This window comes from Rhea pennata, chromosome 4 (assembly GCF_028389875.1).
Source record: "Rhea pennata isolate bPtePen1 chromosome 4, bPtePen1.pri, whole genome shotgun sequence".
NCBI classification, from domain to species: Eukaryota; Metazoa; Chordata; class Aves; order Rheiformes; family Rheidae; genus Rhea; species Rhea pennata.
The window spans coordinates 72,310,855-72,338,766 of NC_084666.1; the positions used below are offsets into that span (position 1 = coordinate 72,310,855).

At 41.6% G+C, this 27,912-nt stretch overlaps 1 protein-coding gene across 1 annotated transcript in view; it reads left to right on the forward strand.

Moving 5' to 3' along the window:
• The window catches only part of SLC4A4 (solute carrier family 4 member 4), a 193,855-nt gene that overhangs the window by 40,311 nt on the left and 125,632 nt on the right, over nucleotides 1–27,912 (forward strand). Inside the window, exon 3 of the mRNA XM_062574256.1 lies at nucleotides 2,934–3,113. Within this exon, the coding sequence (XP_062430240.1) occupies nucleotides 2,934–3,113 (180 nt within the window). The remainder of the gene's footprint in view (nucleotides 1–2,933; nucleotides 3,114–27,912) is intronic.

Consider the following 27,912-nt stretch of genomic DNA (forward strand, 5'->3'; position numbering starts at 1 on the left):
GCATTGAATAACTTTTTTTTTTTTTTTTTTTTTTTTTTTAAAAAAAAAAACTTCTTGAGAGCTTGAGAATGCAGTTTTTAGGAAGCTTTGTTCTTTAGATATCTTTTTTTCTACTTCAGTAAGTCAACAACAGTTTGCACTTCAATTTTCTAATTTGTCTTTTGTGTTTGCTTTTCAAAGAGCTGCTACTAGAGATCTGTATATCTAAACACTCTTGGCTGTAGAGCTTATGTAGATTGGCATGAGAAACAGTGTAATGTGCATAGGGCACAAGCTATTTTCATAAGTTTCTAGCCTGTCATTCCATTCTGTGCAAAATCCTTGAGGCACTGTTAGCTATTTTAAAGATCATATCAGGAAGGGCCATGCTGGTCAAGCAGCTTTTTAAAAGACCTCAGATGCTTTCAGTTTGAAAATTCATGTGCAAAAAAGGTAAAGGACTTTCCAGACTTCACAGATTGCCTCAAGAGCTTGTGCAATTTGAAATGTCAGCTGTGGGGTCGCAGAAGCCAAAGTGCTAGATCTGACAGGCCTTCTCATAGCTAAATCCAGCATGAGAACAGCAGGAGTTTCAGAAAGACCACACACGCACATACACACACACGGGTGCTTGCCACCGCTTTGGAAATCTTGAACAGCAGTTAAAGGTTACTGTATTCTTCCATGGGGAAATTCGGACTTTTGAAGACCTTCATCATATCTATAATTTATTTTTATATGTGTGTGTATTATACACATTTATATCTGCACAGTGTGTTTTTGAAAGAGCACTTTGGAGCTTGTGTCCCCCATACAGCTGTGTGGACTACCTGGTCACCCTTGACCTTGCATTGCTGTCACTGATCCATCACAATCTCAGACAAGGTGTCTCACAAGAGATGAATATTTGCAGGAGCTGCTTCTCATAAAAAAAAAAAAAAAAAGTTTCCTATGGAAATGGGAGATTTCATGCCTAAGTTTTTAATTACTCAGTTTTCTCTCAAAGATGGGACTTACGACAGTGAGGAATGGTGTGCATGTGTTTAGCAGTGGAGTTAACCAGTAGCTGCAGCCTCTGGCTTTACTGTCACGCCAGCATTTCTGAAGCAACTTCCTGTGCATTGCAAATAGGTGGCTAATCTGGAGCCTTGTAATGCTGCTAAAAAGCAAACAACAAAGGGTAATAATGCAGCTTGCAGATGAAAAGAGAGAGTGGTGGATACTGTGCAAGGAAGAAAGATGAGAGGAGATGGGTAGATAGCAGGGGTCAGGTTTCTCTCTGTAACTTTCACAAGTGCACGGCTGTTTTATCAAGCGATGCCTGACTTTGGTTACTTGCTTAGCTTAATTCTTATTCCTCACCAAAAGGCAGTGCAACTGCTGAAGCAGAGAGGTGGGCACAGCTCTGAGCGAAAAAGGGACTGCAGAGTTCTGTGTCCAGTGACACAAGAGCACAGCTGCCTTCAGATGCTGCCGTCCTAGTCTTACTGGGTGCTGGCCCACCCATCTGCCAGGAGTTTCTGTGCTTCAGGAGTGATGTGACTTCACATTGCTGAGTGTGTTTCGGGAGGGGTTTTTTTGTGAATATTCTTTCTGAGAATTTTTGGTCGGTGTTGGGCTCAGGACTGAGGGTACCTGTCCAAAGCTGCAACGGAGATGTGAGGCCTGTAGCTGTGAAAGGTTCTTTTTGGTGGAGTCTCTCCACCAAAGAGAGACTGGCGTCGCCAGTGCCACCAAATGACTTGGCTGGGACAGTGCCAGCCCAAGCTGTACCCTCTGCCTTCTCTTGAATATGTCATCTGGGATGGTCATGTGGGGTTTTAACAGCCATGCTTTCATGCAAAGTATAAAAGCTAAGAATAAATATATGTGAAGAGACTGAAAGGATGACTCTGCAGAAGGGTAGCTCTGTAGGAACACTGTTGTGTCTAGGTGTGAGAGGAAGTAACTGACTGTACTTGGAGACAAATACGCTTGTTTTTATGTGCATTTGAAGATCATTCATTCAGATAAATGTACTTCAGTCAGCAATAGGGCATGTGTGTTTATCTGAAACTCTGCTTGGCTACACTGTGAACTGAGCGGGGAAACCACTCAAAAAAGTATCAAAGATACCTATCATTTTTTCAAGGGTTAAACCTGAAACAGCTATGTTTTAAAGCTTAAATAGATAGTTAAATTATCTTGGCACAGAAAAAGAAATAATGTAAATGCTTTCTATTAGCACAAGGAAATTTTTTTTCCGTGCTGGTAGAAGAGGAGCAAAAAGACCTGAAAATAAAGGACTTTTGATAAAATTCATAAAAAGGAAATGAACATGGGATTCAAGTCCTTTAGTTTGAAAGGAAAGTCTGTATGAAAAAGGCAGTCTTTGTGTTTACAATGAGCATAAGAAATTTGACAATTACTTAACTAACTTAGTTTTAATTTTGGAAAGTGTCAAGCAGCTCGAAGTTTACAATCTTATATTACCAGTTCTTTCTCATTTGCTGTTTCATAATACCACCCTTGTGGCACTTTAACGCTTATTGTACAATGGATTATGTAGTCAAGTCCTCTATGCTCAATTAAACTGGATGAATTTGCACAAGGTGACCGTTCAGTTCAGAAAACATATGTGGTAAAAGAAATGGAAAAGATTAATGAGGAATGTTTTTGGAGAACATTATATTCAGTGTTACAAAATTAGTCTGATGGCCTTCTTGTGATTCATTTAAAAACAAAAACTAAAGGACTAAATAATTGTGCCATGTCTACACTGGCATGTACTCTCAGAAGTGATTGTACAAAAAATACTTTTCCAGATGGTAACTCAGGAGTTCCTGTTTGACATTTGAATCCAATAAACACCCCAGTAATTAATGTTAAGCAATATGTTAACGTTTGAATGAAATGCAGTGTGACTTGTACCATATGTGATCAAAATTAATATTCACTGTGCTTGTGTTCCTTAGGTCATCATACTATTTACATTGGGGTCCACGTGCCGAAGAGCTATAGGAGAAGGCGGCGTCATAGAAGAAGACCTGGACATAAAGAAAAGAAAGAAAAGGAGAAAATCTCTGAGAACTACTCTGACAAATCAGACATAGAAAATGCTGATGAGACAAGCAGCAGCATCCTTAAACCACTCAGTAAGTGCTGGTGTTGATTGTTACTCACTATGATGGTCTGTTGTCTGGTGATTTGCTCCTGGCTTGAAGCATGAAGGAGGAAAGTGGATCAATGAAAACAGTCATCATGTGTTGTAGGACCAGAATCTTTTTCTAATTAGTTGCTGGGGAATGGTTGTTGTGGTTTGGAAAAGGCACAGGCCAGAGCAAATGTTACATCCCTTCTGCATCACCGGAGTTTGCTCCAGAGCTAATGCCAATCAAGAGCAGCCCAAAAGTTGGCATTGTGTTTAAGGAGATAGCAAGGAAACTTGAAAACTGAGTAGATATCTGGAGAGATCCACTGCAGCTTCTTCTCCTGCATGCAGGTTGTGTACCCTCTCTGGGATTCAAGCACAAATCATGGTTTCAGCTAGAAACCACCTCATATAGGGGCATGGTAATAAGCAGGGCTAAGACTACTGCACAGGCTCTAAGAAACATATCCTCTTGGGATTTGGCTCGGTCATATCAGTAACTTACGGTGCGTATAACACTTTTCCTTCCATACTTTATCAGTTTTAGGTTTTGCAAAGAAAAAAGAGAGTAAATGTAGCATTATTGTATGAATACATATCTGTAGGGCTTGAATATCTGAATTTTGATAGGCAGATGATGTGTGTTGGTGATGCCCTGTACCAACATTGGTATTGAAATTGTTAACCACGTGCAAGAGAGATCTTTGTTACCCAGTGTCATGATTTTGTGACTCTTCAATAGATTCGTAGGAGACTGTCGTAAAGTCCGATTCCTCTTGCTATCTTCTCCATTGGCCACAAGCTTGATCTAAAATCTGGAAATTTAGTAAGGTGCCTGCTTAAATACAAGTGGCAGGGAGACAGTGGCAGCCTGCTAAAATGGGATTGTGCTAACAAGATTTGAAGATAGATAGAACAGCCCAAGGATGATATAACTTAAAATTTTGAGGCTTAATTTCCAGGAGGTTGGACTTGCAATAAACAATTTGCTTATGAGTGAGAAAATACTTCTGAGCTAGAGAAGGGAGGAAGCAGCAGAATGATACCTGATCTTTTGTTGAAGAAACACATGAGTTTTTCAGTATGCAATGCTGCTGCTGCTGCATAGTTGCTGCATATCAAGGCAGTGATATGGGATCAGATTAGTAATGTCTCTAGCCTAATGGAAAGAAAGAAGAGCTGCAAAGTCCATTTGCTCTTTGTAGCTGTAGCTCCCTGCCTGTCCCGAAGAAGTTTTCTTTTTAACGCTCAGAAACCAGGAGCTGGTTTTGCACTGAAAGACAATATTATGTCTTAAGAACTCTAGGAATTTTATGTTTAATTCTTATATATACATGTCTCTCTTGTTTGTGTGCCAGTGACCAGATCCATACTAAGTCCTTTGGGCTTCCGGATGTATCAATATCCTAAGAGAATCATTTCTGCAGACTAATTGTTCCTGTGGTTGAAAACCTATTTCTTCCATCTATTTTTTGATTTGCTGCTTTTCATTTTGTTCATCATCCCTTCTGTTCTTTGTCGTCTGAGACAGAGTTAATGGTATTTTTCCTCTATTCCTTTCGCAGTTTAGTATGTTCTTATCTCCTTTTCTTCTCCGTATAACCAAATGTAGTCTTTTCAGCTTCTTTCAATTTGATAATTTCGCCATGGCCTTTTCCTTCCTGATCTCTGCACCATACATTTTTTTGGAATGGGATCACTTAAGTCCCACATAATATTTCAAGTGTCCCATGTGACTGCATTAATGGTACATAATTTTAACTTCTGTATCATTCATCATGTCATATATCCAGGTATTCTACCAGGTTCTTTGACTTGTTATTGTGTGTTTGTGGCCAGATCTTTTTATGAGCTGGCACAGTTGATACAGAACACTGTAAGGGATAGGAGTGGTTCAGGTTACTGCCTTGAATTTCCAAACATTGAGTTTCACATTGCTGCTTCTCCTGTTTTTTTTCTCTTCTGAAACTCTGGTTTTCTTAATAGACCTGAATTATTCATCTCCTACACATTTCTTCACTTGCTAATAATCCCCTCCCTTCTAGTTCTGCATATGTAGTAAACAGCAGGCTTCACACTGCAATTGCCGGCACTCTGCTCTTGATGTTTTCCACCATTTATAACTGGCTCCTGTTTGCATGCAGTTTGCTGTCTCGTAGGTGGTGGCCGATCAGAGACAATCGTTGGATATTCAGACTGTTCTCTTATTGAAACTTTGCTGAAGGCTTTTTGAGGGTCTAAGTGGCTTAGATGCACTGAGCCTCCACCTGCTCTGTTCACTCTCAAGCACGGAAAATATTTCCAAGAGAAGATTGGTTCTCTTCAGACAAAGAAATACATCCCCCATCAACTTAGTATAATTTTCATTGCTGGCAATTGCAGCAAGAAATCTCAATGTAACCCCCTTTTTATTTCTAATTTTCATCTTTTAAATATAACTGAGTTAGGGATAGTTGGCTAAAGATCAGTTTCAATAGAGAGCTAAGAATATTAGCAATAAAGAGCTTGGGAATTTGGAATGGCTATTTTATGGAGCTAGGAGAAAGCCGAAATGAAATATCTTACAAATATTTGAGACAGCTGTCAGAAGAGAGCATGTGGCATAGGAAACTGAAATATCTATTAGGGCTCATCCCTGTGGTTTAGAAGAGTGAGAAGTTTGCTAGGGAGTCAGGGTGTGAGGTGGCAAAGGGAATGCACGTGGCTGCATTGTGGCCAGCCAGGAAGGAGTGCTGGATTTTGCCCCTCTCCTCTGAAGGGGAAACAACAGAAACTGAACGAGAAGTGAAGTGCAGAATACCATCAAAAACTTTTGCAGCTTGGAGACAATTGGACCTGACTGTAGAGAATGAGTGTTAGTCTAACATGCCTGAGGTCTTTTTACAGTGGCAGAGGAATATAAAGGGACTGCATCTGTCAGGGTTAGGCCAGCTCGGCAGTGGCTTACTGGATATGCATGGGAGGCACACGATGTCTTGATGTCTTCAGAAGAGGAAAAATAAGTGCCTTGGACAGCAAGGAAAGTTGAAGTCCTGAGCCCACTGTGCAGTCTGACACAATTCAGCATTAACTGTGGCTGTCTTGTAAGGGGACCCAAGAATAGAAAAGCGGTGGGTGTTGCAGTTCCCAGGATTAAGGGGTGCTGGGACAGCTGTGAAAATGACCCTTGCATAACAGTGCTTTGCCTGATGGTCAGCTCTGACTGGGGCTATCCATCCTCAATAGTACTAGCTGCTAAAAATTTATTGGATTCATACAGATTTTAAGGACCTGTCAGAGGCTGAAGCTCAATGAATGCTATGTTTGCAAATACAACGTGTAAGAGACTGTCCTCAGCAAGACTTCGCAGGAGATAATAGATGTATGTACATGTAATGAGATATTAAAATGAAAGCGTTGTTCATCTCCTTATTGGTAAGATGAATAGACTGAAATGGAAGACATGCATCTTTTCCTTGAAAACTGGAAAACCTTGGATTCATATATGCTCTAGTTTTTTCAACTGTGTTTTAAAACAAGCAAAATTACTTTTAAATTTAGAAAACCCAAACAACTCAAGGAGATGTAAAATGCATCCAAGTCTGTAAAACCAAGAATTTATATAGCTCCTTCTCTTTTAATATTTTTGTGCACTTACTAGCTTGGCCAAGTTTTAGACACCATCAGTTCAGCTTTTATATGATTTGTAGTTTATTTCATCTTCAGTTACAGCAACAGTCATATAAAGCTCAATTTGCAAGAACTCTACTAATTTTAAAGTAGTTTCTAGAAGTTCAGGAAACAGTTTCTGATTGTCTCAGTTATAGAGAGCTTTGTTTTTACCGACCAGTAGGCTTAAGGTAGTTGAGAGCTGATACATCACTTTTATTTCTTGATCTGTCTCTATAAGCCTAAAGCTAGATATCTTAGTTGAAGATGATTCCTCAGCTGCTTTGACAAAAATTCTGCAATCAGTTTGTGACCAACTCTGGATTTGAATCACCAGGTCAAACTGCTGTTCCACAGCAAATGGACCTGATGAAACATGTCTGTGGATGCAGGCAAGAGAGTAGACAGGTCCATAAATGCAAACCTTGCCTATATACAACTTGTTCCAGTTCAAAACCAGTCTAGCTGCACTTCTGTATTTGGGAATTGGGGCAGTCTGGAAATGACAGTACTTTTTTTAAAAAATCTGGGTTTAGTTCAGTCAAATAAGCAAAAATCTTTGAACAGCCTTCATAAACAGCCTTCAACTTTCACATCTGGAAAGGGTTAGGGAAATTGAATATGTACAGAAATGTGTTCTGTCTTAAGTATTGTTTAGGAAAGTTGCCTGCTTCTCAAGTCCGGACAGGGATATTGTCTGGTACACCGAGGAGGAGGAGGTATTAAGGCAATGTTCCCTCAGCAGAGCCCTTTCAGGATATTCCAGGCCTGCAAGGGCTGTCTCTGTACTAGGAGAGAAAACTGATGTTCACTCCCTTGTTCTCAGGTAGGACTGCTGACACCGATGCTAGTTGAAATGTGGCTTCCTTTAACCTCAGACTGTTACAAGTTGGTGTCCCAGATGAAGTGTACCAGCACCATATTTATAAAAGTAACTCCTTTAAGTAGCAATTGGCCTGACTGTGGTTTCCAGTTACGATCAGTAAGGAGGAAACACTTTAGTAGTGATTATTCTGCACCAGTCAGGAAGCTGGCATATATGTTTTGGGGGGAAAAGAATGTATAACTGATTGCATTATTAGGCATACTTTAAATAACCTCTTTGATCTGCCCAAAACATGCACAGCTGTTGAAAAGTAAATGAAGAATTATGCTCTCAGAATCTTGTGGTTTTGCTCAAATATCCAACCTGCAAAAGGAGAAAACGTATCGAGAGACGGGGTCCAAAACAGATTTTTCAGAGGGAAGGTTGAGTGATTTTGTAATGCTAATGGTGGAAGTATTGGTCAGCTGGAATTTTAGGCACATCAGATCCATCCATTCTGTGGAGCTGTGCAGGGATGTGGAGATAGCCTCCATAGTGGAGAGAAGGAAAGACCTGACCAGAGGGAGTTGCTGGTGGAAACCAAGAGGAAACTTGTAAGTTGGGATGTGTAAAAGTGTCAAGCCTGATTCTGCCCTTAGATCAGTTGGTTGCTTATCTGTATATGAAGTGCTTGGTATTGCTTCTTAGGACTCGCATCCTCTAAGACAGTAAAATCTGATTTGGTAGGTGTCTAGAACATACCTGATATATAAATATAACTGCAGAATATGTTTTAGAAAATCTTATAGAAGGGTTAAGTAGTTATGACTGAGCCCATCTCTCATTTTACAGTGTTAGCTGCAACTGTTCTTCATATGGTAACATGGGGGCTAGGCTTACTTAGGGTTTTCTTTACCAGTTGAAGGAGGGAACTATGATTCCCTCACAGGACACAAAAGCAGAAAAGGAGCAAAGAGATTGAAAATCTGGATCTGGCTGTGGGACTGGTTTCTAGAGCACCAATATTGAAAGAGAGGGAGGGAAGAGAAGTCATCCCATCGCAGGTTTGTAAAGGTTTGCAGTTTGCTCAGAAAAATTCCTCTTCCACCCACCAGCAGTAGTTCTTTAGGGTTTTAGCAAAAAAATCTCTCCTGAGTCCTCAGATGTGGGTTAATAGGAGTATTTTGCTGAAAGAGTAAACATCTGCAGCAGAGTCAGTTCATTAAGGTACCACTGAGGCTTGGACTGTCCACAGAGAGTGGACAGGCACTCTGAGAGCAGCTCTCAGAGTGACGGTGACGGTTTGGTCTGGTTGCACCAGATTTGCTATGTAGGCAGGCACTATTACCCTCTGTAACAATAGCCAAATGGCATCTGTGGCTATGGGTTAATTAGCAGCTTTTAATAATTCTAATTTAAAATGGAGCTTTCCCTCAGAAAAAGTTCTGTGTTTCCTGAAGCTTGCTCTGTGTTTAGGGTATGTGTACTAATACTTAGCCACTGAACACCTGCATTTAAGTAGTGCTCAGTAGGATGTTTTACATGGAGAGAGAACTGTAATTATCTGTAGTAGTTTGTATGAACCTGACAGTTCCTGTAACATCAGTTGGCACCGTTTTTTGAAAACTGGTTAATCTGTGCTTGGTTTATCGAGATGCCTGGGGATAGAAAAGATTTTTTGACAAGCAGTTTTGCAGTATGAATTCACTACGCTGATTTGTTTAATTTTTTTTGGTCCAAGTACAATAGTTTTACATATTGGTTCTGGTTAATGTAGGACACACCAAAGCTGATGTCATTAATATCCTTAGTTTTCATTACATTATGATTTGCTTTTTGCTTAATGAATAAATTTTTGGCCCTTTCAGGTTCTTTAGGTCTCCTAAGGGGTGTCACTACCTAGATAATACAGGGAGTGGTGGTGTGTGTGTGTGAACAGTTTACTGTAGTGAATCTAGTGTGATACCTTTGAACAGTGCTAGCAAGGTATCCTTGGTAGCTATTCTGCTTTTTGGTATGTTCTCTTGCTCACCAACACGGTCTCTGTCGGAGAAGAGGGCTCACCTTTAGGGCTGAAACGCCAATTGATTCCCTTGTGTCCTTGATTTGAGAAATGTTTCATCACGTTCTTAATTCCCACCAAAATCCATAATTCTTGGGCATGTATGCAACTGTTTCTGGGGCACTGTCCCACAGAACAGACTGTCAGATACAATCTGTCCACCTCATGCTTTTCATTTCTTTAGAACTCTCATGTTTCAAAGTTTTCTTCCCATTTGCTCAGTGCCAGTTCTTGTGAAAAATTTGCTTACCCACGGCCTTGAAACAACATTTCACGTTTACTAACTTAAATGGGATGCTGAAGTATGCAGCGGTCTCTGATAAACACAATAGGTGCAATGCCAAGGGCAGTGTGCTGAGGGTTCGGAGTAAACACTCCATGCACAGGCTGCAGGGGCCAGTGTCTCGTAGGCACAGAGCGAGCCATCACATCTGGGGAGGTGACTGACAAGAGCTGAGGACTATCCAGAAGGCTCTCTCCCTGGCAGTGCCTCTGAAACAGGAGGGGAGGAGGGTTATTTGAAACCAGCCATGGAAAAAGCAATTTGAGCTCACCAGTATGGAAACCACCTCTGTCTTGTTTTAAATACAGCTCATACATTGACATCAGTGAGGCATTCTGGAGGGTTTTTCCAAGCTTTCTGTTGCAGGTGTCTGCTTACAAAGTGTGAGCTTTGTCACCTTCCAGCACAGAGCTGCCTTTCTCAGGGGCATTTCTGCACACAAAACAGGAACCAAATTGCATGCAGAAATGGGAAGTGATATGGGAATTTGTGCAGAATACAGCACGCCTGATCTGCAGGTGCAGCCACTTGCAAGTTCAGCCAGAGACTGCTTGTCCAAATAGCTGTGCCTTATGGAATTGTTCCTGTTTGTTTTCCACATGAGTGTGAGGTTTCTATTTAACTATATGTATTAAAAAAAAATGATTATGATCTCTTTCAATGTCCTTTACTGTCTTCCTCCCTTTCTACATGGAGTATAATTTCTGGTACCACCTCTAACTCAGAGTGCTCATCTTGCAGGAAAAGATTCTGTGTTATGGAGAACATCCCAGTTGAGTTCTAGTGATGTCTGGAACTCACCATCCCAAGTCTGGAACAATCTATCCATAATGAGATGGAATTAATCCAACAAAGATATTTAAACATCAATTTAGGAAGGCTCAGGCTTATTGTCTACACTAAAAGGTCATTAAACTAGCAATTATAAATAGCAAGAGACAGCGGCTGCATTGAAACAAATGTATATACTTAGCAGAGCAGATGTAGCCTAGTCAGAGGGTGTGCCAAGAGTCCTCCTTCTATTAGTGTTGCTGGATTTTTAAACAATGAATTTATTTCCTGGCTCTTTAAGACTTGGGATGATATTTTTCAAAAAGCCTTTTAGCCTCAGCTGATTATAGTAAGAGCAGAGATAGACGCATGTCAAGAGCCTTTAAAAAAATACTAGTCAGGATGGCCAAATAACTTCATTTTTGGTACTGGTATCTTCATATAGGGAAGATCAGCAGGGAGACATTCCATAAATGTAAGGGAATCCGAGCGACTTGGATGTTTTGGCTTCCAAGAACCTAAAAGCAATGTAGTGGATTTGTCCAGGGTGGTGGAGTCAGCTGAAACATGCTTTTTGCTGCTTCTTGCATCTCCAGTGCTGCAAATTTAGGTCACATGTAGTGTAAATGTAGATGTAAACACAAAAATAATTACTGCTTCGCTTGCAAACATGCCCTCTGCATAGCTGGGAGAGCATCTGAAAGGCTTTTTGGGTGCAGCCAGTTGAGTAAAGCATAAAAGGTACGAGAAGGTGCTTGGGGGAAAGGTAAGTTGCTGGGAAAGGTACTGGTGGGGAGGTCAGCCGCAGCCAGTAAGTGTACCGCATGCTGACAGCGCTTTTGGACGCGCTGCTACAGTGCAAAGGAGATGTTACATAATGTGCTGCGAGACCTCTAATTATATTCACTGGACATCTGACTAGGTAGGACAGAGATCATTGCTTTCTGGTGCTGAGTATTTCATTAGGGACCTTCTAATAGCTGTGAGAAGTGCTACGGTTAGGAAGTTCTCATGCCTGGGCCAAAGAGAGGAGCTGCCCCAGTCCCTGCGGGGGTGCAAAGCTGGAGCTGCGTTTGGTTTCCAAGAAGGATATTTCTGAGTTTATGCCTGGGTTCAGGGAAGGTGTTGTGACCTCAAAAAATCTAGGGCAAAGATAAGGAGAGGAGGTGTAAGGAGGGGAGTTACTTCAAGACTTAGTTGATTGGCAGTTAGGAAGACTTTCTGTAGGTGTGGGAGTGACAGGGAAGAGACAGAAGTAGGAGGAAGGTGCTTGAATGGCAGCTAAACACAACTCCCCCCTTCCCATAAATTACTCCAAATCCTGTCAGTGGGAGAGGTTCTGGATGGTATTTCTCCTTTTCCTTTGGCTGCGTCCTGCTGATTGTAAAGACTCTCAGCTCCCACTGAAGCACTTCTATAAGGTGAAGGTACATCATGGTATGAGGCTGTGCCTAGATTTGAACTGTCACCTTAGGCAAAGGCTTTCTTTTTTCTTGGCAAGAGTACAGTGTTTTTCACAGGGAGTTAATTAAAAAAAAGTTGCTTTCTTTGCATCAACTCTTGACAGAAGGATTTTTTTTTCCTAAACTAGACTTCTGCATATGTTGGTTGCATGAGGGCTACTTAAGAACATTTAGGTTTCTTTCAAATATTTTGTGCTTCCTTTGTACCTGATATCCACCTCATTTAGGTGACTGCATGGCTGAAATTGAGCTTATAACGCAGACCGGTGCTAACCTGCGTGGTGGTCTCGATTTTTCCTTTGCTGCCCAGCGGATGGCAAGCAGTCCTGAGCGCTGATCTGTGGGAGTGGGACAGTGGGTGCCACTCAGGAGCAGAGCACAGCAGGCAGCTGCTTGTTGTTCAGTGTTTCCGGGTAAGCAAACAGTGCAGGTTTTTATCACTGCCAAGGATGTTCACTGCACTTCTCCGCGTCCCTGCAGCATTGTATTTTTGTGTTTTCCCCTTTCAGTGAACTTGCTAACATAGTTACTGGAATGTGTTTTTGTATCTCACTCTGATATAGAGGAAGACCTTAACATCTTTGCTGAGCTTTTCCTCCTTGCTTGTGACAGCTGGAAAATGAGCTGCACAGAGAGGTTTTTTGTTTTTCAAATTCCAGGTTTTGGGTGCATATGATGAAAGGTAGGACTGAACTGTTCCTCCTTCAGTAGGTGTGGGCTGAGACTCCCACACAAAGCGGAAAGCAATCTTTCTTGGCAGTGCTGGTAGTTGAGGCAAAGACTACGTGGTTGTAGTGTAGAGGATTAGTTATTTTCCTGTGGAAAAAGGTATAGTATTTGTGAATTTCCCTTTGGGCTTGCTTCCAAAGTTGATCTTGAGAATAGGGTTGGGGAAAGCAGTGGTGTCCCCAAGTAAGTCAGGTGTATGTTAGATCTGATTTGGTCTAGTTCTCAGTCATTAACCCCATAGAAAGGCCTCCACTGCACATGTACTTGGACACAGCGCAGGAAGCCTGAGCATTGCTGACCGCAAGCTGCCCTGGGTGCCTTTGGAAAGTCCTGAAAGCCTGATGTTGAAAGTCTTCAAAGGGACAACTATGTGAAGGATCTTGTGCAAATGAAAATAAATCTGACCATAGTCTAACTGCATTTCACACGTTATCCTCTCTGGTTGACACTCTTTATAGATACAGCTATGTGTCTCACTCTGGCAAGTCCTTCGCTTTGAGAAAAACCACCTGCCTGAGTAAAGTCAAAACTGCCCCTCTCTCCTCCTCTGCTGTGAAGTCTTTAGGTTTCCCTGCTAGGATTGTTTTTTTGTGCCAAGGATAAGGAGCTGAAGACTGAGGGGACAGAACCTCCTTGTCCTGTGCTGCCTTTTGCCCTGACGCTGCAAGCCATCGGGGCAGTGAGGGTGCCGAGTGGGTGGTGAGCACAAGCACTCGTTCACTCGTTCTTTCCTTGCCAGGGCTCCTCAGCTTGCCTCCAAAATCTTCCTCTTTCCTACAGTATCAGTAAACTGTTCTTCCTTTCCAGGAACACTTACTTAAATTTTCTATGGCTTCTACCCTTCTTTCCCTCCTGCCCTGAGTGCCAGAAAACAAAAGTTTTCTTAGGAGCTGAATGACTTTTCAGCCACGCAAACAAAACCAGCCCTATCCTTATGATTTTGCATCATTCCGCAGAAGAAACCCACATCTTAAACTGAAATGTCATACTCAATCTTTGTTCTTTTTTATGCTGGTATACAGTGTTTCAGATAGCTGTAAGGTTATTCAGTATTTGCATTAGTCACCTTTACCTGCGTCAAGGCTCACAGGTAATTCAGTAGTGTTTGCTGGCTTACAAATGTTTATTGAAGTGACTTAGGGGTATGTCATGGAAGAATTAGAAAACATTTTCTATTTATAGGATTTCAGTTTTCCTCAGGCTGTGATGCAATTAGAGTGGTGCTAGAAAGTCACTTGCATTTGGTATTAAAAAAAAATCAGCAGGTGTTGTGCCCTTGTGAAGTGGTCACAAATGGCTGGGTCTGGAATAATATGTGAATGTGCAGGACAGAGTTTTCTGAATGTGTAGAGGCTGAGATAAATTGTGCAGATCTGCAGTCTGCTTTCAGAGCTTTCTGGGTATGTCTGAGACAAGCAGCCACTACAGCAGAGGAAGGAGGGAATGAATGCGATCATTTTCTTCTCAAGAGAAATGATAATGTGCTTCTGATGAGGATTATTTGTAAGGGACAGTGCATTTAAAGGCACAGTGTCATATCTTCAGGTATTTTTTTTTTAATCTGCCTCTAATGATTTGTTAATTAAAACACAAAACCCCCAAACTTGCCATGGTAGTAATGTCAGTGTAGATAGAAAAGCTATTGAGCAGTTCCACTTGCATTATTGACAACTTCAGGTGATCAAAATCCATGATTTATTAGGCCCCTGAAATCACAAGATTAATTTAAATGTGAGGCATAAATACAAAAGTGGGCTTGCTTCTACTTGCCTTTTGGTTTTGACACCCTAAGGCTGTCAGACTGCTGCCATGCTTTTAAGGTTCCTGTGCAAGTTGAAAAACTGAAACATATTTTGGGGGATTAAATAAAGGTTCAGGTTCTTCTGGAGTAACTTCCCCTTGAAAAGGGAGTTGAGGAAAACAGAAACCCCCCCACCTGGTTAATATTGAAGTAATTGGTGCACAGTTGGTGATAAAATAATAAGAATTAAACATTTTTCATTTGGTGAATGTGATCTGAGCATAATAGGAAAATTACCTGTAAAATGAAGAGACGAATCAGTATCAAAATGCCTTGATTTTGTGGTAGATAGGAGTGATATGAAATATTTTCATTCACCGGTCACTTCTGACTTGATTAATTGCATATTTGCTTGCTTGCTACTTTACAAGTAAGCCATTTTTGATTAGAAATGGTCTTTGCTGCTTTTTTCTTTACCATGCAGCTTTTATTAGAAATCTCCCTTGGTCAAAAGTGACACAACTGATCATGCTAGATGTAGACCAAAGTAATTGAATATAAACTTTACACTGGGTTGAAAGCCAGGAGGGTGAATAATTGTCTACTTTGTGGATTTTAAATGATTCTTTAACTTCACCTTTAAACTTCTTTAGGTTTTTAAGTACCAGAAAAAGTGCCTCTGGGGAGTTTTCATGGGATATATATTGCCAGGTAGAAATGGTGTGTTATTCAAATAAACATTGTTTTAGAGGCATGAAAGGAGAAGAGGACAATTCTTTTCACAACAGAGGGGAAGACCTCCTTTAAGTGGAAGCTCACTGTGTAATCTTCTGTCTTGAACTGATAGCATGTGCCGCTATAATTACCTAAGCCACCTTAATTCTTTGCCTAATTCTGTTCTATGCATTCACGTGAAACTGCTAAGGGACAGAAAAGTCTAAGGAATTTACCGTGTGGGGGAAAAAAAAAAAAAAAAAAAAAAAAGCTCATTGAGAAGCATTTTGATTTTAAGCCTGGGAGATTTCCATAGCTGAGAAGGGCTGAACTGTGTAGGTGATACTTGGTACTCTAAAGCTACCCTTTTTGGATTCACCTCTGTGCAAATCTGTTGGACAGTATGGGGAAAAGCCTTCCCATAGCTCTAGGTTTCTCTATGTGTATATATAAACAAGAATTTGAAGTCTTTGAAAGCATGTAAACTAAAGCTGTCTGTTTAGCTTGGTAGGTATTTCCACATTCCCTTACTGTTTCATAGAAAACGTTTCGTACTGTATTATGACTCATATTTTACCAGAAAGCTCTGCTCAAATGAGACTTGCATCTTATTGATTAAACGGGCAAAGTGGTCAGCAGTGGTATCATACTGCTTCTGTATATTTACTTTCTGGGTGTATATAAAGTGCATGGTGTTTGGAGTAGAATAATGTTGACCAAAGTATTAAACTTAGTTACAAGGAGAAGAAAAAGTAGCTGTCACTGAGATCTGTCCTTAGTGGAAATGTCATATATTGTATATTCTTTGCTGTTACCGATCAGTCATTACTCCCCCAGACAGAAGAATGACTGGCTAGAATACAAGTCGATAAGCCAATTTACACATGTAGTTTTCAAGATCCTCCGAAGGATGGATCTTAGTGTTTGCTTCACTCGTCAGGTGTCCAAGCAGATCTGCTAACCTAAGGACATCACTCCGCCTCCCCCAATTTTTCTTTGTTTTTTCTTTCTTTCTTTTTTTTTTTTTTTTTTTTTTTTGTTCACCTTCATTCTCTGGGTGAGGATTTTCAAGTGCTGCCAAGTTGGATGCAGCTCAACCCTGCATTGCATTTTTTGTTATGCAGGGTGGCTCACAGCCGAATGTCCCCCCAGCACAGTCTCACTCCCTTTGGAGGCTTTTTAGTACATGTGAAGCACAGTGTCTATAAGTAAATGGCTTTATCTCAGCCATTTAATTTAAAGGAATTATCTCTATCTAAAACCAGTAGAGTAAAACAACACTTGAGATTAAGAGGCCAAGCAGTTCTAGCAAGAGGAAGAGCTAAACAGTATCATCTAGGAAAGACGTTCTCTGAAACAGTGGAGTCCAAGCTCTGAGAATCCAACCCACCTGCCCTAGGAATCAGAGTGGGGAATATGTACCTAGGGCCATAATCTTCTCTGTGGCATTTTAGCTACACAGATAGATAGGAGCTTGTGGGAAAATAGCATACACCTGGACTGCAAATGCAGTCTGGATGAAGCAGCACAGAGAGTGCCCTTACTGAATCTGCCCTGTGAAAGGCAGTATCCCCAAAGTAGCCAGTCTTCTTCCCCCAGCTCTAAGTTGCATATGCCATGCAGCACACTGGGAAAGGGCTGCACCAAATTTGCTGCATATCAAATGGTTTGGGGATTGCAGCTGGTGCAAATACAATTGTGATGGCAACCGAGGTGATAGTGCACACTGAAATGTATGTGGAAAGATGGGATTTCCAAAGTCATCTCAAAATAGCTTGATTTTCAGAGAGACTAACTCGTAGCAAGAAAAGAGATCTGATTACTCTGTGGTGACTTGAGTTGGCAGTGGGCTTATCTAAAAGGAGTTTATATAAAAACTGGCTATTTTACTTTGTGAGCAGTTACTAGCTGTTCAGGAAGCAGTAGGAAAGACATGTGGGCTTTCCTCTCCCAGCCGCTGGTGAAGCCATTGGTAATTCCTGTGTTTTTTTCTGTGGAAGAGAGTGCAAGACTCAGTTTTGTCCTTTGATGTGGGGGCCACCCTAAGCTGAAGTTGGAGTGGGGGCAGGAAAGAGACAGGCTCAAGGTCTGTCACTGCAAACAACTTTGGAGATAGATCTGCAAGCTTGTGAGATCTTGGTCCCCATGAAAACCAAAAACCACTGCTTATAAAGTCCTGATGTAGGCTTTATGCAAAATCGTCTAATGTAAATATAACCAACAGTGGATTTTCTTGTCTGAGCTCTACTTTTTGTTTTCTGTTGGCTTTTGCAAACTTCATTAATATGTTCCTACTGGGACCATTAAAAATGTTGATCCTTAGTCTAGCTATTCTTCAGACTGATGTCCTTTTCTTTTTTTTCTTTCCATGCTCTAAAATCTGCTTATCTGCCTGCAGAGCTATTATAGACATGCTTTTCCTGTCACCTCTTGCTTCTGCCCTAGGAAGAAGGCAGGTTAGTCACTTGGGCGGCACTGAACTGGGGGCTGTGGCTGAGGCCAGGTGTTAGGGAAGTGTGGGGGCTAAGGACTAGCAAAAGAGGGGCTTTCTGGTGTTTCCCACTGTGTGGAGCTGTCTCTCCAGTGATCCCAGGGGGTGGCAAGTATTATGGCCATGACCTACTAACCTCTTCCTGTCGAGATCGTGGGTTTGGAAAATGAGTGCACAGATGGCTGCTCTCTGGAAGGCGCCAGATGCTGCTGATCTAATGAGTAGGATCAATAGATATTTTAGCAAAATCATGGTGAATGGCATAGGGATATCTAAAAGGAGAACTCCCGCAGTGCTCCTCCCTTCTTCTTAATGCTAGTTGTTTCTGGTCCCACTCCCTTCTTCTCTTGGCACCCCTCGATTTGCCTCCACCTCCAGGTTGAGTTGGCAGAAAGATGATGCAGATAATTTTGATTGCACAAGGAAGCTGGTAGAGAAGTATATGATTAAGAAATGTGTGGAGGAAGGACCAGAGAGCTCACGGCCAAAAACCTGTTTTGCTCAGATGCCAGGAGGTTGTTATGGCAAAGTGGGAGCGTTGATGAAGACAGAAAGTAAATCAATCGTTTGCAGAATACCTTGCTGATAGCAGAACTATAGCATTTTCTTCCTCCCTACAGACTATCACTCCAGCATGAACCTTTCTGGAGTTCTAGCTTGCACAAGCAAAAAAACTGAGAATAATTATGTTTCTGTCACTATTCACTAAATCAGGCTTCATTATATCCTCCTGAATGCTTTTGAGGAAAAACTTCAGTTGAGGCTGAGTCTCCGATGACCGTAGGTCTTGTCCAAGGTCCCGTTCCTGGGTGTTTTTTTTCTGTCAAGACTATACTAGGGATATTGAGCTTGCTCTAGTGTGATACTGTGTTGTGACTGTGCTTGTGCCTTGAAGAAACAAGTTATTGAGAGGCAAGAACTGCCTTTTTTGAATCTGTTCTGACTCTTACTGCTGATAAGCCAAAATGAATTATTTCACCTGTAACACAAAGGACTGAAAGCCAAAGAAGAAGAACCAAAGGGAATGGAAATGAAAGGACACCCAAATTTACAGTGAGACATATCATAAACCTAAAGAATAAATAAGATACGGTGAAAAAGGCCTCTGCCTATAGTTGTCATTCTAAATGATTCCTTTACTTCATTATTATCATCAGCCATTTCCCAGAAACATGGTATATTTGTTAAGACAAATCTATGTGATATCTGGAACAAAAGATTTGACAGCTGTGGGTTTGGGTTATTCTCAGCTTTGAATCCTGATCCAACATCTGTTCTAGTGGGGGAAGAGTCTTTGTATTTATTTGCTGATTTCTTCCCCACTGAATGAGCTTTAAAATAATGACGTTAAGCGTATCAAAATTATGTTTAGACAAGAGTGTGGTCATCTGAAAGCTGAAGAGGAAAGCAGTTGTTAACTTCAGTGCAAATGATTCTGTAAAGATGTGTTTGCACATGTGTTGCCAGATATACAGCTATAAAGATGCAGATCCCTTTTGGTGCGTTTTGCCTTATGGTTTGTATAATCACTGAAGCAGTACTGTGGACATCAGCACTTAGATGGAAATAAAGTATGCATAAATCAGCACAGCCTTTTTTTTTTCTGTTCGTAAAGAAACATATGAATAGGCTAGTCTTAACCTGAATGTGGTATTGGGCTTGTATTCAACTCTTGCTTCCAAATAGAAACCTTGATATTTAAATATAGTAGTGGGAACTGAGTTCATCCAGCTGAGGAGGGGTGTTTGATTTAGCTCTAAGCTGTTGGTATATAATATCCTGTGAATTACACAAGTGTGCATGAAAGGAGAGGTATTTTGAGCAGCCTGATCCATGGAGACCTCCAGCAGTTACTCGGTGTTGTGTTCATGCTCCAAGAGCAGTTTCATAACGATATGACTTATTAGGCTTGGATTTCAGGCTCTGATTAATAACTTGGCTCATCTGTGTTAAAGCTATGTGGGAGTTTCCTTGCTGGGTTAAGCATGTGTCCTTATTTTGTACTTGCAGTTCTACTAGGAGAAGCTGGGATGAGCAGCAGAAGTTGCAGCTATTACATCTGCTCTTTCATTTGCTTGGAGCCAAGCAGTTTTCATGGTTTAAAAGTGGTGGCAATTGGGATGATGCTGGAATGATGAAATGAAGCAGAAAACATATGTGTCAAAACCTGTTTGCACACAAAGGAAAGAACTGGGCTCCACAGTGAGTCAGCTGCACATTCAACCCTAGAGAACCACAGATCATAGCAGAAGTATGTCTCAGAGTGCCTGTCCCTGTGGGAGCTTTGGTCAAATATGGTCTGACAGGGGTGACAGACAATACAGATAATAGATTTGGTTTATATACATAATAAACGTAATAATTACAAAAGCCTACAGTGCTGCAGCGACATTTTGGTCCTTGGCTGTATAGTGCTGATAGCATTGTGGGTTTGGGGGGATGTTTTTATTTTTAATGCAGATAAGTGGCTCTTATAAGGTGAATCATCATGGTCAGGAAAGAAGAAGGGCAAACACTAAATATACCACATGGAGAAAGGAGCAATAAGGAGGAGTCCACTGCAGATAGTGGAACTTGTGGGCTTAGGATTTTTTGTTTGTTTGTTTGTTTCCAGAGAGGTCAGAGAACCTATACTGAAAACAAGATTCAAAGATGAAGGCATTTAATTTGTACCATACTTGGGCAGAGATAAGTGTCACATAGATACCAATTCAGGAGAGCTAAATTAAGGTTTTGCTCTGACCTGGAGTCTAAAAGAGTCTCTCTGTCTCACCTAACGAGAGTAGGCAAGTAGGGCGAGTAGGGGTACTTAGCCTCAGTGAGTTCCTGGCTGTAGCTCTCTGAAATAAAGATGGGCTTGAAGAGCTGTGGATGGGCAGCGCCGTGGGCACCTTTGCTTTGCAGCAACATTGCACTTCGCTTTGCGACTGGAGCTGAATGCAATGGGCAAGGTTCAGTAACACGGTGGTAACTGTAGCCTTTGGAAGCAGCAGTAATTCACAGTCAAACACTTCGTGGTTACTGCCCTCTCTGGATGGTGATGAGACGGGCTTGTCACAACTGTGTGGAAAGGGTGGACTTGGAAGATGGCGAGCGGTGGGTCTGTAAAAGTTTCAGCAGGGGTTTGGGGGAAGGTACGTGGCCAAGGTGGACCTGGCAGCTCACAGTGAGGAGCTGTGCTGGCAGAAGCAGCACAAAACCACCTGGTTTTGAGACCATGAAGGCAATGGAAACTAAGCTAGAAAAGAGTTTCATGGATGTGGGAGGATTTTGACTTGTGGCTTTAGCTTTTTGGTTCCTCGGCGTTTAAAAAGTTTTCTGAGGAATCTTGCAAATCTGCCTGGCTCTGTTCTCCCCGGTCCAGACGCTGAAGAGAGGGGAAATCTTCTTCCTGCTCCTTGCTTTGAGGCAAGGTGCTGACATGAATATTCAACTGGGCACAGACTCTTCCTTGTGGTCTGGGTATTCCTAGAGAACATGTCTGACCCCGTTTTGTTGGACTTGCTCTTATTTGGGTTTCCCTTTATCTGTCTGGGGCTTGTTCTGCCTACTTTGTATATCATGCTTTTCTTGTTTCGGCCTGTTTCTATGTAAATTGCTTAGGATGGGAAACTTCAGAGGGATGAGTCTATAGAAAAAAGAAATGTAGTCAAGTGACTTCATTCCAGCATGCATTTCATCGTGGGAATGAGAGCTCACCCTGCAGAAAGAAAATGCTCACCACCAAACAGTGTGAACTTATTTAATGGCAACAATTGTTCCTTTGGCAAAGTCTAGCTAAAGCTCTCTAGGGGGATTAATCTAGGCTTTGCATTAAAGCTGTACTGAAACATACTCTGCATTCCTGGTAGAAGAAAAGTAGTACCATCCAGAACAGTTGTTTCACGTCTGCTTGAAGAAATGTGGATTATTTGGGAATGGACTGTTTTAAATAAATGACTGTTATAGCCTGTAGAGTCACATTCACTAATTGGAGAAAAATAAAGAGCTATGTAACCACAGAGTGCGTTGATTAAAATTGTTCATACAGATTTTGAGTTCAATATTATGTCAGCTGTATGGTTCAAATATCAACCTCCTAATTGGAGAACCCTTCTTTGGCCTGGCTGCAAGGGTTTTACGGCTTCTAGCAGCTCTCACAAATGCTAGTGTGTGGATAGCTTTATACCCCAGGTACAAGAACCAGGCGACAGGAAATGTGCTAAAGATCTCTCTGATGAGCAGCATGTCTTGGGATCTTTACAAATAAATGGTCCTGTTGTCTTACTAATCTGAATCCATTTCTCATTCCGACTGTGTTGATTTGACTTTTATTCCATGATGAAAAGGGAAGGTATCAGTTTTTTTTACCTGATCTACTAAAGAAAAGTCTACAAAAGCCTACGTTTACACACACTCACACACACATATATATGTATGTATGTGTGCGTGTGTATATATATATATATATATATATATATAGGTATGTATATATATGTGCAATAGGCAGTATTTTTTTAATTAATTGCTTGCTTTCAAAATTGGGTTGCTCTCTCTTTGGTGGGTTCCTCTAATGTGCTGGCAAAAACAGGAAAGCTTCCAACCAGAGACAGAACCACATTTGGGGTTAAATGTGTGTGTTTTTTGATAGTTGGAGCTTTCATTGTAGAAAGCAAGCTAAAATCCCATTATCATCATCTCTTCGGGCTGGGTCCTGCTTTGCTGTAGTGATCTCATGGGCTTCAGTGGTACCAGGTCAGGCTGTCAGTGCATCTGCTTTCAACACCTGTGGAAAGAGTGCAGGCAGGCAGAGAGCTGTGATTCAGGACAGCACTGAGGAACAAATTTAAATTAAAGCATATAGTTAAGCCTGACTGGTTGCAAGAAGATTTAAAGGCGTACTTAAAGACAGGCATCTGTTTAAGTGCTGTGCAGCATGGTGGTATAAATAGTTTGCTGAACTGAAGCTGCTTCCCCACGTAGAGGGGAAACCTCGGCGCATGCTGGGTTTCAGGGAAAGCTTGCAGCTACTCTGCTGCGCTGCGAGGATGTAAGCAGCATGGCTTGGACACACAACTGCTTCTGCTGTAGATTCCTGCTGTATGTGTACCTTTTCTTTAGCTTGTGTTCCAGTGACCACAGGACTTCAGAACCAGTTAAGAACTTATTTTGTCACTAGGGAGAGAAAAGGATGGTAAAAGGGATGGAGTTTTGCCTGTTGATTCCCTGCTTGCTACCCGCCCCCCTGACTCATGCTAGACTTGTGCTGGTTCATGCGAGTGAGGCTCTCCGGAGAGCGTGTTGTAAACGGATGCTGCAAAGATGAGCAGGGCTATCTTGTCGCTGGGCAGTTGCCAGCGTGCTTTATATAGCCTGCGCTGGTCTCCCTTGGTAAATGGAGTAATGTAAAAGCGCTTTCTTTTCCAGCATTACTTTGGAGGAGCATTGCTCATTTTCCCTCTTGTTTTTACTTGTCTCAATTCCTTGGAAGCTGTCACCAAACTGGATGCTGGGTGTTTTTGTAGTTTCTCACTGTTGTATTCTGGGCAGCAGAAAGAGAATTGCAGGAGCCAGGTCCCCACAGAGGGGGAGATCTTTCTGGAGTTGGGCAGAGTTGGGTGTTGAGCATCTCTGCGTTTCCCTTGGAAGTGGGGGTTGAGTTGCTGGCCTTCTCCTGGAGGCCCGCTCAGTGGTGCGCTCCGACTCTATCTTACGTACAGATGTGCAGCAAGAGTTGCTCATGCTGCTGGTCGCTCTGTTTCTGCCAGCACTTTTGGCTTGAACTGCCAGAGACAGCTGTGTTCATTCTGTTGTCACCAACATTTTCTTCACGTTTAGTCTTAAAATACACCTATTTGAGTGTAGAAGGGGGGGTAGCATATGTGGAGTTTGTCCTAAACCTGTGCATGCAGATTATAAAGCATTTTCTGCTCTTATAGAGGGAATTGTGCTTCATATTTATAGGAGGGTTAACTACTAAGAAGCTGATGAGGAGAAGCAGCTGAATGTGGTTCGCTAGGAAAGAAGGCCGTTACTCAGTTTTTGTAAAATGCCATTCTTCAGGCACTTGAGCAAAATACATTTCAGCAAGCTGCATCCTTGTTGAATTCCTTACTGAGAAGCCAAATACCGTGGAAGACTTGAACACTGTTAACAGCTCGCAGCTGGTACAGTCCTTGGAAAGTGTTGATTTTCAGGACACCCTTTATTTCACAACAGTTGGAGCTGTACGCTCCTAACCAAAACCTGGCCATGTTTTGGAAGTTGTGTATGTGGTTTTTTCCCCTTCATTTTCTAGAAGTTGATACAACATCATCTAACAAACTAAGAGGGTTTTTCTCCCTTCTGGAGAAGAGAGTATCAAAAAAAAATTTTTTTTTTGGCAGTAAAAAAGAGTCTGGTGGATCCGTTTCTTCTCAGATTTTCCAAACCAGACATTCTGCACCAGAAGCGAGCCTTTGGAAGACTCTACCTATCCCTCAAGTGTGACTGTTATTTTATGTTTGGGAGAGTAGTTTAAGGCTGATCTACAACTAATCAAGGGTTTATGACTACACTCTTTTCAGTATTATCTTGTGACTGATTTCATAGTTCTGTATTTTGTTTACACAATTGTGTAATTCTTTAAAGCCAGGAAAATACTAAGGTATTTGTTTCATCATTCTGCAGCAAAGTTATTGCATACTTTTCATGACTAAAAGACTATTGATCAAAGTTCCTGTGTTTTAGCCATTTTTGCCAAGGAATTTGGCGTGGAAATGAGCAGAGCTCATTCTCAGCAGGGAGAAATGGAAGTTTTAATGCTTTGGGGATTAACCTGTTCATTCCTGTTGTCAAAAGGGAATGTGGCTCCTTTAATCAAATTGAAGGACTTTGAAGATACAAAGAACTATCAAAATATTAAATAATATTAATATGCACATTTAATGAATTACAGATAAGATTGCTTTCTGGGAAGAGAAGAGGGATTGTATGTTTATATAGGCTTGGGGAATGCTGTGTAGTACTTCATCTGCGAAATGTGTAAACACTTCATTGATAAATGCTTATAGTGGCTTATTTTTCTTGAACCCTTGGTAATGATTATCTTACAGCATCTTTTGCACTGTGCCTACGACTGGCCAGAAAAGGCCTTTGTATTTCTTTTCACCTCTTTTCTTTAGATGGAGAAGTACCATATTTACACTTGGGTTACTTTTAAATTTTGAGACATAGTTGGGCTGAAATTTGCTGGTCTTTAGTCCATTTTGGGAATAAGTAAGTAGAATGATGTGTTCTGAGGCTTCATCTGGGAATGGCATCTCTCAGAGAGAGTTTTGGAAGTTGTGATCATGGAGTTTCCTCTCTTCTCGGTCCACTTGGTTATAGGAGTCTGAGCGATGGCTGAGATTCAGTTGCTTGCTCAAGGACTTTGTAGAAGCATTCTGCTCTGTACCATGATCACTTGCTTCTTTCTTTGAACCACTAGTAAAAAAAAAACCAGTATGATTTTGTTTCTCATTAGTGTTAGCAGCTGTTGCATTTTAATGACCTAAGCTCTCCTACTTGTGAAATATTTATTAGCAAATGCAGCTTCTTAGATCTTAAGTGTTTAAAGTTTCTTCTGGTTTTCAAGGCAAGCAATATATAAATATATATTTTTTAAGTCCCACTTGGTGTGAATAACATTTATAAACTGTTTGGCACATTTAAAAATGGCTAGCATTTAAATCTGAGATGACAGTATGCATAGCCATAGGCCTCTTCTTTGATTGTCTTCTGTAATTTTACATTTTTTGGACTGTGGGTCTGTGTGGGTCAGGCTTGTGGTATTTATTGTAAGTGGTTTAACTTGCTGCCTGTACTTGTCCAAAGCATTTGGAAGTGGTGGTGATGTTGTGCTTTCTGCAAACATTTTAACTTGCTGCTCGTAAGAGAGAGAGTGACAGGAGCGTTTTGTCTGGTCAGCTTTGCTGCGGCCGCAGCATGAGTAGGAGCTGCTGCTGCTCCTGACTCACTTCAGGCGGGGCTGGAGCATCTGGGCACTGCTCACAGATGCAACCACCACAGCTTCAGGTTGTGAGAAAGCTTGGGCTCAAGTTTTATGAGAGCTTGAGACCTTGTGGATGCAGGATGCCTCTCAGATGCCATTGAAACAGAAATGGTGCTGTCTATGAAAGAGTGTTTACCTGAGAGGTGAATCCCTCATAAATCCTGACTGTGCAGGAAATCCATCTGCTGGGGACGTGAGCACGTGCCTTTCAGAGACAGGAGAGTAGCAGTGCAAATGCTGAGGGTCTCCAGGGGGACAGGCAAGCTCTCTCAAGATGGTCTATGGAAGGAAGGGACAGGAGACAGCAGTTCTGTGGCTGTATCCCTGCCTCGTGGAAAGGAGGATGCGCTGATTTAGCAGGCAGCAGGCACAAGACTGTTTGACAAATGGTATCTTGGAGACAAAATTCTAGCACTAGGATTTCTGAACTTGGGAAATGTCCCAGCAGTAAGCCAGTGTGCATGCTTGCCTATATTGTTATCTGATGTGCTTACCTACTTGCTTCAGGTTTTGCACTGAGAAATGTGTTATTTTCTGAATGGCCACTTCAAACCTGCATGCATCTGTGCTGTGGAAAGCAAGGAAATTGGAATGCAAGTCCGCTCAGTTTTCTCAGGACCAGACTATATTTAAGCTCACTGCTGTGGGGAAAGGTGCTATGTTTCACCTGACCCATGGAGGCATAGAGTGGCCCCAGATTTCCAAAGCCCTACATGCAGATTTAGCTCTAAACACGCCAAAATTACTTGCCTTTATGTATGCATCTCCCAGACAGTGTGTTACCAATGCATTTTCATGGCACTCCCATGTATTTATGTATTTTGATTAATCTACTTTCTGCTGCTACACAGTAATCTGCAGAGCACAATTCTGGGCTTGATTTTGTTCATTTTTTCCTTTGTTGTATTTTTGTTATATCTATTCATTGCAGGAGAAAAGGGGGATTTTTGCTGGAGTGCAGCAACTGCATTCTTAAGCATGGACTGCAGGGGAGGTTAGTTTTCTGGCTCATACATGAGCTGTTTTATGTGGGTCTCTTGTCTTGGGCCTTTGAAATCTTTAGCTGTAGCTAAGTTCATGTTGCCATGGGTGTGTTCCTCTCCCAGTTGATGACAGCTTTGTTCTTAAGCTCACTAGGATGAGCTATGTTGGCACAGGGTATCGGGAGGCCTCCCCAAGGACCTAGGACCATGCCTGGCATGGCAAGCCAGAGTATTTCTTAGTTGTTTGCTGATCCTAGACTTCCCTCTTCAGACACATTGAGAGCTTGGTAGAGTGTGTTCAAGTCAGACAGCATTAGTGCCTTTCTTAGTACGTGTGCGGAAACGAGAGTGCTGGTTAAGATCCCCCATATCCAAGACAACGCTTGGTGCAGAAAAGAAGGTGATTCCCTTCTTAGCAACCAAAGGCTTTAGGAGTATAAAGTCAGTCAGTACTTTGCTTGTTGTACAAACATCCTTCCCTGATTAAATGTAGTGTGACATTTCTTCGAGTAAAGTGGGTTTGGTGTCCTTCATTTAGCAAGAACTACCAGACTTTACATAACAGGAAGAAGAGCAAATGTTTTGCAAGCAATAAAATATTTTGCTTCCCACCAAGGTTGTGTATTTTCTTTCAGTTATGCAAAGCATGTGCTTAAAATGGGACTCTCCAGATGAGGACAGCTTTCAAATACAGTAACCTTAGAACAGAAATCCTTGAGATTGATTGCTCACCATTTCCTGCTTCTTTGAGGGGAAAAAAAGGTTAAAGTGTTTTGAGGAAAGACTTTCTTCTCTAGACCAAGGTTCTTTTTTGTCTGTGAAGCTGCAGTGAATTGAACCCTTCAGATTTCTGTGCTAATTGTGTTCGCAGGCATTTGGCTACACCTCAAAACCAGGCAGCAGAACCTGGGCTGGGGCTGCGGGAACAGGTATCTGCAAGAGCTGTCCCTTGGTCTGCAGCTTGCTCACTCTCACAGAGCTAAGAACACCTGCAGAAGAGCTTTAGACTTCTTTATAGATGTTCATTTCTTTAATGCATTTGATGGATACAGGTAGCAGAAAATATGTGCTTATTCCTCTGAAGTTACTTTTCCCAGTGGCA